Below are 16,019 nucleotides of genomic sequence, written 5' to 3' on the forward strand. Positions count from 1 at the left end.
TGTGGGGTCTCCATGGGTGCTGTGGGGTTCCCATGGGTGCTGTGGGGTCCCCATGGGGTTCCCATGGGTGCTGTGGGTTCCCCGTGGGTGCTGTGGGGTCCTCATGGGGTCCCCTGGGTGCTGTGAGGTTCCCATGGGTGCTGTGGGGTCTCCATGAGATTCCCATGGGTGCTCTGGGGTCCCCGTGGCTGCTCTGGGTTTCCTATGGGTGCTGTGGGGTCCCATGGGTGCTCTGGGGTTCCCATGGGTGCTGTGGGGTCTCCATGGGTGCTGTGGGGTTCCCATGGGTGCTGTGGGGTCCCCATGGGGTCCCATGGTTGCAGTGGGGTCCCATGGTTGCAGTGGGGTCCCATGGGTGCTGTGGGGTCCCATGGGTGCTGTGGGGTCCCATGGGTGCTGTGGGGTTCCCATGGGCTCCCATGGGTGCTGTGGGGTCCCCGTGCTGTCCCAGTTGTCGCCGTGCCCCCCCCCCCCAGTGTCCCCTCCCCTCGTGTCCCCTCCCCCGCCCCCGCGTGTCCCCAATCCCCCCTGGCAGCCGCGAGCAATTAACGAAATGGCGCTTAATGAATTACGGACATTAAAAATGGCGTTTAATGTATTGCACCCATTTAAAAACGGCATTTAATTAATTACACCCATTAAAAATGGCACTTAATGAATTGCACCCATTAAAAATGGTTTTTAATTAATTACACCCATAAAAATTGATTTTTAATTAATCACATCCATCGACAACGGTGCTTCATTAATTACACCCATCAAAAATGGTTTTTAATTGATTACACCCATCGACAACGGCTCTTAATTAATTACACCCATAAAAATTGGTTTTTAATTAATTACACCCATCGACAACAGTGTTTGATTAATTGCACCCATAAAAAATAGGTTTTTAATTAATTACACCCGTCAACAACGGCTCTTAATTAGTTACAGCCACCGGCGATGGTGCTTAATTAATTACACCCATCCAAAATGGTTTTTAAGAAGTTACACCTATCAAAAAAAAATGGTTCTTAATTAATTACACCCATCCAAAACGATTCCTAATTAATTACACACATAAAAATGGCTCTTAAAGAATTACACCCATCGAAAAATGGTTTTTAGTTAATTACACCTATCAAAAATGGTTCTTAATTGATTACAGCCATCGAAAATTGCGCTTAATTTGTTACATCCATTAAAAATGGCTCTTAATGAATTACACCCATTAAAAATGGCGTTTAATTAATTACACCCATAAAAATTGGTTTTTAATTAATCACATCCATCGACAACTGTGCTGAATTAATTACACCCATAAAAATCGATTTTTAATTAATTCCACCCATCGACAACGGCTCTTAATTAATTACACCTGTCGACAACGGCGCTTAATTAATTACACCCATAAAAAACGACTCTTAATGAATTACAGCCATCAACGACGGCGCTTAATTAATTACACCCATCCAAAATTGTTTTTAATTAATTACACCTATAAAAAATGGTCCTTAATTAATTACACCCATCGAAAATGGCGTTTAATGAATTACACCCATCGAAAATGGTGTTTAATTAATTACACCCACCAACAACGGCACTTCATTAATTACACCCATAAATAATGTTTTTAATGAATTACACCCATCGAAAAATGGTTTTTAATGAATTACGCCTATCAAAAATGATTCTTTATTAATTACACCCATCGAAAATTGCGCATAATTAATTACACCCATCAACAATGGCAGTTAATTAATTACAGCAAATTAACCCCCCCTCCCTTCCTGCGAGGAGACACGGGGGGGAACATTGGGGACATTGAGGGGACATTTGGGGACACCTGGGGACATTAAGGGGACATTGGGGACATTGGGGACATTGAGAGGACATTGGGGGACATTGGGGGACATTGAGGGGACATTGGGGACATTGAGGGGACATTGGGGACACCTGGGGACATTGAGATAACATTGAGGGGACATTGAGGGGACATTGGGGGACATTGGGGACATTGGGGACATTGAGGGGACATTGGGGGGACATTGGGGGACACTGTGGCACTGGGGACACTGGGGACACATTTGGGGACACGAGGTCACACTGTGCCCATGTCACTGCCCCAGCGAGTGTTCCCAATGTCCCCAATGTCCCCCAATATCCCACAGTGTGCCCAGTGTCCCTCAGTGTCCCTCAGTGTCCCCAATGTCCCCTCAGTGTCCCCAGTGTCCCCTCCATGTCCCCAATGACCCCTCAGTGTGCCCTGTGTGTCCCCAATGTCTCCTCAGTGTCCCCAGTGTCTCCATGTCCCCAATGTCCCCTCAGTGTCCCCAGTGTCCCTTCAATGTTCTCAATGTCCCCTCAGTGTCCCCTCAGTGTCCCCAGGGTCCCTCCAATGGGACACAGGTGGCAGAAAGAGGAGACACTGAGGGGACACAGGGACACAGAGGGGACACAGAGGGGACACTGGGGAACCTTGGGGACACTGAGGGGACATTGGGGACACTGAGGGGTACAGAGGGGACACTGAGGCGATGGGGAGGGGACACAGAGGGGACACAGGGACACAGAGGGACATAGGGGACAATGAGGGACAGGGGACAGAGAGGGGACATTGGGGACACTGAGGGGACACTGAGCTAATGGGGAGGGGACACAGAGAGGACAGTGAGAGACATTGGGGACACACAGGGACACAGAGGGACATTGGGGACACTGAGAGACAGGGGACATTGGGGACACTGAAGGGACACAGAGGGGCACAGAGGGGACACAGAGGAACACTGGGGACACTGAGGACAAAGGAGGGACACAGAGGGGACATTGGGGACACTGAGGGGACACTGAGGCAATGGGGAGGGGACACAGAGGACAGTGAGGGACAGTGGGGACACTGAAGGGACACAGAGGGGCACAGAGGGACATTGGGGACACTGAGAGACAGGGGACAGAGGGGACACAGAGGGGACATTGGGGACAGTGGGGAGTTGGGAACATTGGGGACACTGAAGGGACACAGAGGGGACACTGGGACATTGTGGTCATTGGGGGGACAATGGGGGGACACTGGGGACACCGGGGTGGCACCAAGTGACACTGGGAGGAGACTGAGGGCACAATGGGGACAATGAGGGGACATTGGGGTGGCACTGGGGACACTGGGGGACACTGGGGGGAAAATTGTGGTGGCACTGGGGACAGTGGGGGTGGCACAAGGGTTATCGGAGGACACCAGGGTGACATTGGGGGACATCGGGGGGACACTGGGGTGGCAGTGGGGGGACACTGGGGGAGACTGGGGGGACACTGGAGACATTGGGGGGACATTGGGGACACTGGGGTGGCACTGAATGACACTGGGAGGACACTGGGGGGACAATGGGGACAATGAGGGGACACTGGGGGACATTGGGGGGACCCTGGGGACACTGGGGTGGCACCAAGTGACCCAGGGGTGCCCCCCCTCCCCTGTCCCAGGTGTCCCCTTGAGGGGGGGGTCACCCCGCGCCCCTCCCCCCCCCTCCTTCCCCCCGCAATGACGTCATTGCGGATCCGCGCCCCTCCCCCAGCCCAGCTGGCGGCCCAGGTGTTCCGGGGGGGGGCGGGGCGGTGCCACCAGCTGTCCGCAATGTCCCCAATGTCCCCGCCGTGTCCCCGGGGGGCTTGGCTTAACTGAGGGAGGCGTGGTTTCACTGAGGGGGCGTGGTTTCACTGGGAGAGGCGTGGTTTCGCTGACAGAGCCCCGCCCCCATCGCGCTTTACGGCGGTGCCGGGGCGGTGTCGCGCTTTACGGCCGCATCGCGGCGGTGTCGCGCGGAGCACCGGGATCGCCGTCAGGTCGGTACCGGGTGGTTCCGGGGGGTTCCGGGGGTCTTGGGGGGGTTTTGGAGGTCCCTCCGTTCATCCACGGGCACCGGGATCGCCGTCAGGTCGGTACCGGGGGTTTTGGGGGGGTCTTGGGGGTTTTTGGGGGTCCCTCCGTTCATCCACGGGTACCGGGAGCGTCCCGGCCGCGCCCCCAGCCCCACCCGGTACCTCCCGTTCCCCCCGTGGGCGGTGCCGCGGTCCAGCGTCCCCCCGAGCGCTGCGGCGGGACCGGGACCCCTCAGAGACCCCCGAACCTTCGAGATCCCCTCAGAGACCCCCGGATCCCCTCAGAGACCCCCGAACCTTCGAGAACCCCTCAGAGACCCCCGGATCCCCTCAGAGACCCCCGAACCTGCGAGACCCCCCTCAGAGACCCCCGACCGACACCTCAGTTCTGAAAGGATGCTGAGTATTTTGCGGTTGGCAGGGTGTAACTTTTAAAATTTTTATTTTTATTATATAAATAAATAAATATTATATACCTATATATATATATGTATTTATATATTTATACATATATATATGTATATATAATATATATGTATAGTATAATGCATAATATTATGCATATAATATAATAATAAAATATAATAATTATTATTATACATTTATTTATATATATTTATATATAAAATAAAATATATTCATAGAAATCAATTATATAAAATATATATAATATAGAATACTAGAATAAAAAATAACAAAATAGAATACTATAATAACAAAAGAATTAAAAATTATTATTATTTATATATTTATGTAGTGTAATAATATAATTATATATTATTATAATTTTATTCTTATAACAATTTAATATAATTTATAGAAATATAAATATACGAATATATAAATATATAATATTTTTATAATAATTTTTATAATAATAATTTTTATAATAATTTTGGAGAAATAAAATTTGCCAATTTCTCGCTTGGCACCGCCCTTTCAGCCAGGGGAAATGGCAGCAAACAGAGACCATTTTCAATGCTTAAAGAAATAATTTCCCCAGGGTTTGGGTATTAGATTAAAGGTGGTTTTTGGGACTCTCAGGACTTGCTTGGTCCTGGTTGCTGGCAGCTTTAATTTTGGAGAAATTCAGCAAAATTTGCCAATTTCAAGCTTGGCACCCCATTATTGGCCTTTGTGAGTGGCTGCAAACGGAAGCCGTTTTCCGTGGGAAAAAGAAATAATTTCCCCAGGGTTTGGATATCAGATTAAAATATAAAAATATAAAGGTGGTTTTGGGGGCTCTAAGGACTTGCAGGGTCCTTGCTGTTGGCAGCTTTAGTTTTGGAGAAATCCAGCACTTTGTCCCCTGTGTCCCCCTGACCCCCTGTACCCCTCAAATCCCCCTGAGACCCTTCCTAAACCCCCTCAGACCAACCCTAAACCCCCTCAGACCCTTCCTAAACCCCCTCAGACCCTCCCTAAACCCCCTCAAACCCACCCTAAACCTCCTCAGACCCACCCTAAACCCCCTCAGACCCACCCTAAACCCCCTCAGACCCTCCCTAAACCCCCTCAGACCCACCCTAAACCCCCTCAAACCCTCCCTAAACCCCCTCAGACCAACCCTAAACCCCCTCAGACCCTTCCTAAACCCCCTCAGACCCTCCCTAAACCCCCTCAGACCCTTCCTGAACCCCCTCAGACCAACCCTAAACCCCCTCAGACCCACCCTAAACCCCCTCAGACCCACTCAAACCCCTCTCAGACCCTCGCCAAACCCTGTCAGACCCACCCTAAACCCCCTCAGACCAACCCTAAACCCCTCAGACCCACCCTAAACCCCCTCAGACTGACCCTAAACCCCCTCAGATCTACCCCAAACCCTCTCAGGCCTCCCCAAAGCCCCTCAGACTGACCCTAAACCCCTCAGAGCCCCTCAAACCCTCCCTAGCTCCCCCTCAGTGCCTTGAATCCCCCTCTGGCCTCCTCAAATCCCCCTCAGACCTTCCTTAAACCCCTTCAGAACCTACCTAAACCTCCTCAGACCTCCCCTGAACTCCCTCAGATCCTCCCTAAACCCTCTCAAACCTTCCTTTAACCTCCTCAGAGCCACTCAAATGTCCCTTAGACCCTCCCTAAACCCCCTCAGATTCTCCCTAAACCCCCTCAGACCACCCTAAATCTCCTCAGACCTGGCCTAAACCCTTTCAGACCCTCCCTCAGCCCCCTCAAATCCTTCTTAAATCTTCTCAGAGCCCCCCTAAAGCCTCTCAGACATCCCCTAAACCCCATCAGACCCTCCCCAAACACACTCAGACCAACCCTAAACCTCCTCAGATCCTCCCTAAACCCCCTCAGACCACCCTAAATCCCCTGAAACCGACCCTAAACCTCCTCAGACTGACCCTAAACCCCCTCAGACCCTCCCCAAACCCCTCAGATCCTCCTCAAACCCTCCCTTAACCCTCTCAGACCCACTTAAATCCCCCTCTGACCATCTCCAAACCCCCTTAGACCCTCGCCAAACTCCCTCAGACCAAGCCTAAACCTCATCAGGCCCACCCTAAACCCCTCAGATCCCCCTCAAACCCTCCCTTAACCCTCTCAGACCCTCCCTAAACCCCCTCAGACCCCTCTCAAACCACTCTTCTTGACCCTTTTTCCCCCCCAGGTCACCCTGCACTCCCGTTTCACCCGTGGCAAGTCCCCGGTGCTGGAGCGCGCCCTGGGCCGGCCCCGCTCCGAGCTCTCCCTGGCCAAAATCCCGCACGTCCCCCTGTGTCCCCTGACCCCCTGTACCCCTCAAACCCCCCTGAGACCCTCCTTAAACCCCCTCAGATCACCCTAAGGCCCCTCAGACCCTTCCTAAACCCCCTGAGACCATTCCTAAACCCCTTCAGATCCTCCCTAAACTACCCCAGATCCCCCCGAACCTCCTCAGACCTGCCCTAAACCCCATCAGACCCTCTCCAAACCCCTCAGATCCTCCTCAAACCCTCCCTTAACCCTCTCAGACCCCCTCAAACCCCTCTCAGATCCTCCCTAAACCCCCTCATACCCTCCCCAAACCCCTCAGATCCTCCTCAAACCCTCCCTTAACCCTCTCAGACCCACTTAAATCCCCCTCTGACCCTTCCCAAACCCTCTCAGACCCTCGCCAAACCCCCTCAGACCAAGCCTGAACCTCATCAGGCCCACCCTAAACCCCTCAGATCCCACTCAAACCCTCCCTTAACCCTCTCAGACCCTCCCTAAACCCCCTCAGACCCCTCTCAAACCCTCCCTTAACCCTCTCAGACCCTCCCTAAACCCCCTCAGACCCCTCTCAAACCACTCTTCTTGACCCTTTTTCCCCCCCAGGCCACCCTGCACTCCCGTTTTACACGTGGCAAGTCCCCGGTGCTGGGGCGCACCCTGGGCCGGCCCCGCTCCGAGCTGTCCCTGGCCAAAATCCCACACATCCCCCTGTGTCCCCCAATGTCCCCTGTGTCCCCCTGACCCCCGTTTCTCCCCCCAGGCCGCCATGGACGCCCGTTTCACGCGCGGCAAGTCGCCGGTGCTGGAGCGCGCGCTGGGCCGGCCCCGCTCCGAGCTGTCGCTGGCCGCCTTCGCGCTGCTCTTCTCGGAGCTGGTGCAGTACTGCCAGCGCCGCGTGGCCTCGGTGGCCGAGCTGCAGGCCCGCCTGGCCCAGCTGGGCCACCACGTGGGCCTGAGAGCCCTGGACGCGCTGGTGGCCCGCGAGAGGCCGGGCAGGCGCGAGACCAAAGTGCTGGGGGTGCTGCTGTTCGTCAAGGGCCCGCTGTGGCGGGCGCTGTTCGGGCGCGAGGCCGACAAGCTGGAGCAGGCCAACGACGACGAGCGCACGTTCTACGTGATCGAGAGGGAGCCCGTGGTGAACACGTTCGTGTCGGTGCCGCGCGAGAACAGCTCGCTGAACTGCGCCGCCTTCGCCGCCGGGCTGCTGGAGGCCGTGCTGGGCGCCGCCGGCTTCCCCGCCCGCGTCAGCGCCCACTGGCACAAGGGCACCACGCTCATGATCAAGTTCGACGAGGCCGTGATCGCGCGGGACAAGAGCCTGGAGGGACGCTGAGATTGGGGGGGCAGCAGGACTTGGGGGTGGGAGGGACGGGGACAGCCTGGAGAGGGATGGGACACGGGGGACACAGGGATGTGGGGTGGGGACAGCCTGGAGAGGGATGGGGACACGGGGACGTGGGATGGGGACAGCCTGGAGGGACACTGAGATGAGAGGGGACAGCATGGAGGGACGCTGAGATTGGGGGCACACCAGGACTTGGGGGTGGGAGGGATGGGGACAGCCTGGAGAGGGATGGGGACATAGGGGACCAGAGGGATGTGGGGTGGGGACAGCCTGGAGGAACGCTGACATCAGAGGGGACATGGGAACTTGGCAGTGGGAGAGATGGGAACAGCCTGGAGAGGGATGGGGACACCATGGCCTTGTCACACAGTGTCACAGGGACAGGGCTGTGAGGGATGGGGACAGCCTGGAGAGGGATAGGGACACAGGGATGTGGGGTGGGGACAGCCTGGAGGGACACTGAGGTTGGGGGGGATTTGGGGACATGGGGTTGGGAGGGATGAGGACACTGTAGAACAAGGCTATGAGACATGGGGGACAGCCTGGAGAGAGATGGGGACATGGGGACAGGGCTGTGAACCAAGGGGACAGCCTGGAAAGGGACAAGGACACCATGGCCTTGTCACACAGTGTCACAGGAACAAGGCTATGAGGGACAGGGATGGCCTGGAAAGGGACAGGGACACCATGGCCTTGTCCCCCAGTGCCATGGGGACACGGGGACAGGGCAGTGAGGGACAGGCCAGCCCTGAGGCCGTGCTGGGCGCCGCCGGCTTCCCCGCCCGCGTCAGCGCCCACTGGCACAAGGGCACCACGCTCATGATCAAGTTCGACGAGGCCGTGATCGCGCGGGACAAGAGCCTGGAGGGACGCTGAGACTGGGGGACAGCAGGACTTGGGGGTGGGAGGGACGGGGACAGCCTGGAGAGGGATGGGGACACAGGGGACACAGGGATGTGGGGTGGGGACAGCCTGGAGGGACACCGAGATCAGAGGGGACAAGCATGGAGGAATGCTGAGACTGTGGGGGACATGGGGACATGGGGTGGGACAGCCTGGAGAGGGGTGGGGACATGGGGGTGGGAGGGATGGGGACACTAGAACAGGGCTATGAGGGATGGGGACAGCCTGGAGGGACACTGAGACACAAGGGGACATGGGGACATGGTGGTGGGAGAGATGGGGACAGCCTGGAGAGGGATGGGGACATCATGGCCTTGTCACACAGTGTCACAGGGACAGGGCTGTGAGGGGTGGGGACAGCCTGGAGAGGGATGGGGACATGGGGACATGGAGTGGGAACAGCATGGAGGGACGCTGAGATTGGGGGCACACCAGGACTTGGGGGTGGGAGGGACGGGGACAGCCTGGAGAGGGATGGGGACATGGGGACACAGGGATGTGGGGTGGGGACAGCCTGGAGGAACGCTGAGATGAGAGGGGACATGGGGACATGGGGTGGGACAGCCTGGAGAGGGGTGGGGACATGGGGGTGGGAGGGATGGGGACACTGTAGAACAGGGCTATGAGGGATGGGGACAGCCTGGAGGGACACTGAGACACAAGGGGACATGGGGACATGGCAGTGGGAGAGATGGGGACAGCCTGGAGAGGGATGGGGACACGGGGACGTGGGGTGGGGACAACCTGTAGAGGTGCTGGGACATGGGGGGACATGGGGAACATGGGATGGGAGGGATGGGGACACTGTGGAACAGGGCTATGAGACATGGGGGACAGCCTGGAGAGGGATGGGGACATGGGGACAGGGCAGTGACAGAGGGGACAGAGTGTGGAGAGGGATGGGGACACCGTGGCCTTGTCACACAGTGTCACAGGGACAGGGCTGTGAGGGGTGGGGACAGCCTGGGGAGGGATGGGGACATGGGGACATGGGGTGGGAGGGATGGGGACACTGTGGAACAGGGCTTTGAACCAAGGGGACAGCCTGGAGAGGGGTGGGGACACCATGGCCATGGGGACACAAGGACATGGCAGTGAGGGACAGGGACACCATGGCCTTGTCACACAGTGCCATGGGGACAAGGCCAGGAGGGGTAAAGAGCCTGGAGAGGGACAGGGACACAGGGACAGGGGGATGGGGACATTTTGGGATGGGGACATTGGGAACAGGGACATTTGAGATGGGGACATTGGGGACAGGGACATTTTGGAATGGGGACAGTTCGGCCGTGTCACTCATCGTTCCTCAAGGGATGGTGGCCTTTGGGGACATTGGAGCTGCTCTGTGTCCCTTGTTCTTGTCCCCAAGGTGACCTTTGGGGACATTGGAGCTGCTCTGTGTCCCTCCCCTGTGTTTGTGTCCCCATGGTGGCCCTTGGGGACATCAGAGATCCTTTGTGTCCCCCAGCCCTGTTCCTGTCCCCGAGGTGGCCCTTGGGGACACTGGTGTCACCATAAACCGCCTTTGTCACTCCCGTGGCCTCGTCTCTTCTTTGCCTGGGGACATTTTGGGGTGGCGTCGTGTCCCCAGCCCTTGGGGACATCTGCCACCTCCATGGGGACAGAAGGACACCTGCCACCCCCTTGGGGACATTCTGGTGGCCTTGGGCACATCGGACATTTGGGCTTTGAAGGAGTTTGGGGTTTTTTGGGGATTTGGAGGACTTTGGGTTTTCTTTTTTTTTTTTTTTGGGTGTTTGGGGTTTTTTTTTTGTTTTTTTTTTTGTTTTTTTTTGTTTTATGGGGGTTTTTAAAGGTTTTTTAGTGGTTTTGGGGGATTTTTTTAGGGTTTTGGGTTTTTTTTAAATTTTCTTTTTATTTTTTGAAGGGTTTTTTGGTTTTTAAGGTTTATTTAGGGGTTTCTGGGGGATTTTTTTAGGGTCTCTGGGAGATTTTGTGGGGGTGGGTTCTTTTGGGTTTTTTTGGGTTTTTTGCTGATAATTTTTTTGTTTTACGTTTCTGGGACTTTTTTAGGGTTTTTGTGGGGGTTTTGGGGTTTTTTTTAGGGAGAGTTTTTCTTTTTTTGGGGTTTTTTTTAGTTTGTTCTGGAGGGGTGGAGTTTTTTGAGGGGGTTATTTTGGAGGGGTTTTTTTTTGAGGTTTTGGGTTGGGATTTTTTGGGTTTTCTTTTTGTTTGTTTGTTTTAAAAGGTTTATTTAGGGGTTTCTGGGGGATTGTTTTAAGGTTTTGGGGTTTTTTTGGGGGGGTGGGTTCTTCAGGTGATTGTTTTTGGGTTTTTTTGGGGTTCTGTGGGGTTTTGGTTTGTTTTTTTTTTTTTTTTGTGGGTTTTCTTGGTCTGTTTTGGGGGAGTTGGGTCTTTTTGGGGACTTTTGGAGCGTTTTGTGGTGGTTTTTTTGTTTTTTTTTTGTTATTTTTTGAGGGCCTCTCAATGACGCTTTCCGCTCCTCCCCTCCGCCAGGGGGCGCCTCGGTGCCGCCTCCCCTTCCCTGCCCTTCCGCCACTTCTGCTTCCGGCTCGCTTCACTTCCGCTTCCGCCGCCATTTTCTCCGCCAGGCCGGGCCCGGAGCCGCCGCCGCCGCCGCCATGGGCGGGCACCTGAGCCGGCGCTACCTGTGGGACGCCGAGGCCGAGCCCGACCCGCTGCACATGCCGTCCTTCCCCGCCCAGCTGGGCATGCCGGCCCGCCAGCCGCGCGGTCAGTGCGGGAGGGGACACCGCGAGGGGACACGGGGACATGAGGGGGGCGCGGTGGCCTTGGGGTGTCCCCGCCCTCGCGTGAGCCCGGTGACCTCCCGGTGCCGCCCACCCTGTCCCCACCCTGGTGCCACGCGGGTGTCGCTGTCCCTGCATTGCCACCCCGTGTCCCCGCTCTGTCACACCCTGTCCCCTGTTTGTCCCCATTCCCGGGTGGGCCCTGAGTGTCCTCGAGTGTCCCTGAGTGTCACCTCTGTCCCCTCTCTGTGGCAGCCACGGTGGCCTCGGTGGCGCAGCTGGCGCAGGGCTGCGTGTCCCTGAATGTCCCTGAGTGTCTGTCACACCCTGTCCCCTGTTTGTCCCCATTCCCGGGTGGGTGCTGAGTGTCCCTGAGTGTCCTTGAGTGTCCCCTCTGTCCCTGACTGTCCTTGTCTCCCCTGTGGGTGACAGTGATGGTGGCCTCGGTGTCACAGCTGTCCCTGGGTGTCCCTGACTGTCCCTGTCCCCTGTGTCCCCTGTGTGTGACAGTGATGGTGGCCTCGGCATCCCAGCTGTCCCAGGGTGTCCGTGGGTGTCCCTGACTGTCCCTGTCCCCTCTCTCTGGTGACAGTGATGGTGGCCTCGGTGTCACAGCTCTTGGATGCCCGTGTGCCCCTGGGTGTCCCTGACTGTCATTGTCCCCTCTGTCCCCTGTGTGTGACAGTGATGGTGGCCTCAGCGTCCCAGCTGTCCCAGGGTGTCCCTGGTTTCTCTGGGTGTCACTGACTGTCCCTGTCCCCTGTGTGTGACAGTGATGGTGGCCTCGGTGCCCCTGGGTGTCACTGAGTGCCACTGAGTGTGCCTGACTGTCATTGTCCCCTCTGTCCCCTCTCTGTGACAGTGATGGTGGCCTCAGTGTCACAGCTGTCCCAGGGTGTCCCTGTCCCCTGTGTGTGACAGTGATGGTGGCCTTGGCATCGCAGCTGTCCCTGGGTGTCCCCGGTTTCTCTGGGTGTCACTGACTGTCCCTGACTGTCATTGTCCCCTCTGTCCCCTGTGTGTGACAGTGATGGTGGCCTCGGTGTCACAGCTGTCCCTGGGTTGTCGCAGGGTGTCCCTGACTGTCATTGTCCCCTCTGTTCCCTCTCTCTGGTGGACAGTGATGGTGGCCTCAGTGTCCAGCTGTCCCTGACTGTCCCTGTCCCCTCTCTCTGGTGACAGTGATGGTGGCCTCGGTGTCCAGCTGTCCCTGACTGTCCCTGTCCCCTCTCTCTGTGACAGTGATGGTGGCCTCGGCAGCCCAGCTGTCCCTGGGTGTCACTGACTGTCCCTGTCCCCTGTGTGTGACAGTGATGGTGGCCTCAGTGTCCAGCTGTCCCTGACTGACATTGTCCCCTCTCTCTGGTGACAGTGATGGTGGCCTCGGCGGCGCAGCTGTCCCAGGGTGTCACTGACATTGTCCCCTGTGTCCCCTCTCTCTGTGACAGTGATGGTGGCCTCGGTGTCACTGACTGTCCTGACTGTCATTGTCCCCTCTCTCTGGTGACAGTGATGGTGGCCTCGGCGGCGCAGCTGTCCCAGGGTGTCACTGACATTGTCCCCTGTGTCCCCTCTCTCTGTGACAGTGATGGTGGCCTCGGTGTCCAGCTGTCCCAGGGTGTCACTGACATTGTCCCCTGTGTCCCCTCTCTCTGTGACAGTGATGGTGGCCTCGGCGTCCCAGCTGGCCGATGCCCGCGTGCCCCTGGAGCAGAGGGATTTCTGCGGGCACCACCTGGTGCGGCTGCTGCGGTGCCAGCGGGACAACTTCCCTGTGCCCTGGGGGTGCCACGCGCTGCGGCACGCCTGGGACAGCTGCCAGCACCAGGAGTGAGTGACACGGGGACATGGGGACACTGGGGACACTGGGGACATTGGGGACATTGGGGACATTGGGGACACTGGGAACATGGGGTGCCACGCGCTGCGGCACGCCTGGGACAGCTGCAGCACCAGGAGTGAGTGACACGGGGACACGGGGACACTGGGGACACTGGGGACAGCATGGAGACAGCATGGGGACATTGGGGACACTGGGGACACTGGGGACATGGGGACCTTGGGGACATTGGGGACACTGGGGACAGCTTGGGGACAGCATGGGGACATTGGGGACATGGGGACATTGGGGATATTGGGGACACTGGGGACACTGGGGACATGGGGACATTGGGGACACTGGGGACACTGGGGACATTGGGGATATTGGGGACATTGGGGACATTGGGGACATTGGGGACACTGGGACATTGGGGACACTGGGAACATGGGGGTGCCACGCGCTGCGCCACACCTGGGACAGCTGCCAGCATGAGGAGTGAGTGACACGGGGACACTGGGGACATTGGGGACATTGGGGACACTGGGGACATGGGGACATTGGGGACATTGGGGACACTGGGGACATGGGGACATTGGGGACATCCCCTGGGACACTGGGGACATGGGGACAACCCTGGGACATTGGGGACATTGGGGACATTGGGGACATGGGGACATTGGGGACACTGGGGACATGGGGACATTGGGGACACTGGGGACATTGGGGACACTCGGGACATTGGGACATGGGGACACTGGGGACTTGGGGACATGGGGACATTGGGGACATTGGGGACACTGGGGACACTGGGGACATTGGGGACATCAGGGGATATGGGGACATCATGGGGGGCATTAGGGGACATGGCTGGGACAGCTGCCAGCACGAGGAGTAAGGGACGTGGGGACCTTGTGGGACATGGGGACATTGGGGGACATGGGTGCACCACGTCTGGGACAGCTGCCAGTACCGGGAGTGAGTGATGGGGACATTGGGGACATTGAGGGGGGGGACACAGGGACATCATGGGACATTGGGGGGGGACACAGCTGGGGCAGCTGCCAGCACGAGCAGCAGGACACGGGGACATGGGGACACGGGGACGTGTCTGGGGGGTGGCGGGGACATGGGAGGGGCTTGGGGACACGGGGCCACCACGGGGCCACCACGGTGCCACCCGCACCCACCTGCTGGTGGCCGTGGTGACACACAGTGACACAGTGGTGACACAGTGTCCTGTCCCAGCTACGTGATGACACAGTGACACACAGTGGTGACACACGTTGGTGACACTGTCCCTGTCCCTGTCCCAGCTATGTGATGACACACGGTGACACACAGTGACACACAGTGGTGACACACAGTGACACACTGTCCCTGTCCCAGCTGTGTGATGACACACAATGACACACGGTGACACACGTTGGTGACACACACTGTCCCTGTCCCTGTCCCTGTCCCAGCTATGTGATGACACACAGTGGTGACACACGGTGACACACAGTGACACTGTCCCTGTCCCTGTCCCTGTCCCTGTCCCTGTCCCAGCTATGTGATGACACACAGTGACACACAGTGACACACACAGTGGCACACAGTGACACACTGTCCCTGTCCCTGTCCCTGTCCCAGCTATGTGATGACACACGGTGACACAGTGGTGACACACAGTGACACACTGTCCCTGTCCCAGCTATGTGATGACACACAGTGACACGTTGGTGACACACAGTGACACTGTCCCTGTCCCTGTCCCAGCTATGTGATGACACACGGTGACACACAGTGACACACTGTCCCTGTCCCTGTCCCTGTCCCAGCTATGTGATGACACACGGTGACACACGTTGGTGACACACAGTGACACACAGTGACACACTGTCCCTGTCCCAGCTATGTGATGCGCATGAAGGAGTTTGAGCGCGAGCGGCGCCTGCGGCTGCGGCAGCAACGGCTGAGGAAGCGACACGGGGACAGCGGGGACAGCGGGGACAGCGAGTGACACCGGGGACAGCGAGTGACAAACAGGGACAGCGAGTGACACTGGGGACAGCGAGTGACAAACGGGGACAGCGGGGTACCACGGTGACACCAAGTGATGCTGGCAACACCGAGTGACGTCTGGGACACCCAGTGACATCCGAGTGACACAGAGTGACACCAAGTGACACCTGAGTGACACCCGAGGAACCAGATGACACCTGATGACACTGAGTGACACCAAGTGACACCTGGGACTCTGAGTGACACCCGAGTGACACTGGAAACATCACCGAGTGACACCGAGTGACACCCCAGTGACGGGGACACGAGGCCACCCCCCAATAAAGCTGTCAGGTGACACCGCAGTGACACTGAGTGACACCCGAGGAACCAAGTGGCACCCGAGGAACCAAGTGGCACCCAATGACACCGAGTGACACCTGAGTGACATCTGGGACTCCGAGCGACACCCGAGTGACGCTGGCAACACCTGAGTGTCACCCGAGGAACCGAGTGACACCCGAGTGACACCTGGTGACACCAAGTGACATTGAGTGACACCGAGTGACACCCCAGTGACGGTGACACGAGGCCGCCCCCCAATAAAGCTGTCACACACGGCGCTGGCTCTGTGTCACTGTGTCACTGTCACCGTGCTTGGGGACATCGCGAAGCC

The 16,019-nt window shown here is 57.0% G+C and overlaps 2 protein-coding genes and 2 long non-coding RNA genes across 6 annotated transcripts; 3 read left to right on the forward strand and 1 right to left on the reverse strand.

The window, feature by feature from the left end:
• The first annotated feature begins 3,765 nt into the window (after nt 1–3,765).
• Nucleotides 3,766–7,935, forward strand: TRAPPC5 (trafficking protein particle complex subunit 5). Of its 2 annotated transcripts, none has more exons than XM_064700995.1 (2): nt 3,766–3,822; nt 7,319–7,935. In XM_064700995.1, the coding sequence occupies exon 2, from the start codon at nt 7,325–7,327 to the stop codon at nt 7,889–7,891; it is 567 nt and encodes a 188-aa protein (XP_064557065.1). In that variant the 5' UTR covers nt 3,766–3,822; nt 7,319–7,324; the 3' UTR covers nt 7,892–7,935. The 2 variants fall into 2 exon arrangements, with proteins under 2 accessions (XP_064557065.1, XP_064557066.1); XM_064700996.1 differs by lacking the exon at nt 3,766–3,822 and adding an exon at nt 3,859–3,914.
• A 192-nt stretch (nt 7,936–8,127) lies between these two features.
• Nucleotides 8,128–8,649, reverse strand: LOC135441450 (uncharacterized). Its single transcript, XR_010438492.1, has 3 exons — nt 8,570–8,649; nt 8,446–8,495; nt 8,128–8,309 (listed from the first exon to the last, which is right to left on the reverse strand). It is a non-coding gene; the product is annotated as an uncharacterized LOC135441450 (long non-coding RNA).
• Nucleotides 8,650–9,088: 439 nt separating this feature from the next.
• On the forward strand, nt 9,089–10,341 carry LOC135441449 (uncharacterized). The gene is made up of 2 exons (XR_010438491.1): nt 9,089–9,156; nt 9,498–10,341. It is a non-coding gene; the product is annotated as an uncharacterized LOC135441449 (long non-coding RNA).
• Nucleotides 10,342–11,341: 1,000 nt separating this feature from the next.
• Nucleotides 11,342–15,964, forward strand: NDUFB7 (NADH:ubiquinone oxidoreductase subunit B7). Of its 2 annotated transcripts, XM_064700989.1 has the most exons (4): nt 11,342–11,521; nt 13,200–13,368; nt 15,254–15,375; nt 15,406–15,425. In XM_064700989.1, the coding sequence occupies exons 1-3, from the start codon at nt 11,410–11,412 to the stop codon at nt 15,360–15,362; spliced, it is 390 nt and encodes a 129-aa protein (XP_064557059.1). In that variant the 5' UTR covers nt 11,342–11,409; the 3' UTR covers nt 15,363–15,375; nt 15,406–15,425. The 2 variants fall into 2 exon arrangements, with proteins under 2 accessions (XP_064557059.1, XP_064557058.1); XM_064700988.1 differs by having other exon boundaries at nt 15,254–15,964.
• Nucleotides 15,965–16,019: the final 55 nt, after the last annotated feature.

This window comes from Zonotrichia leucophrys, unplaced genomic scaffold, assembly GCF_028769735.1.
Source record: "Zonotrichia leucophrys gambelii isolate GWCS_2022_RI unplaced genomic scaffold, RI_Zleu_2.0 Scaffold_297_65503, whole genome shotgun sequence".
NCBI lineage: Eukaryota > Metazoa > Chordata > Aves > Passeriformes > Passerellidae > Zonotrichia > Zonotrichia leucophrys.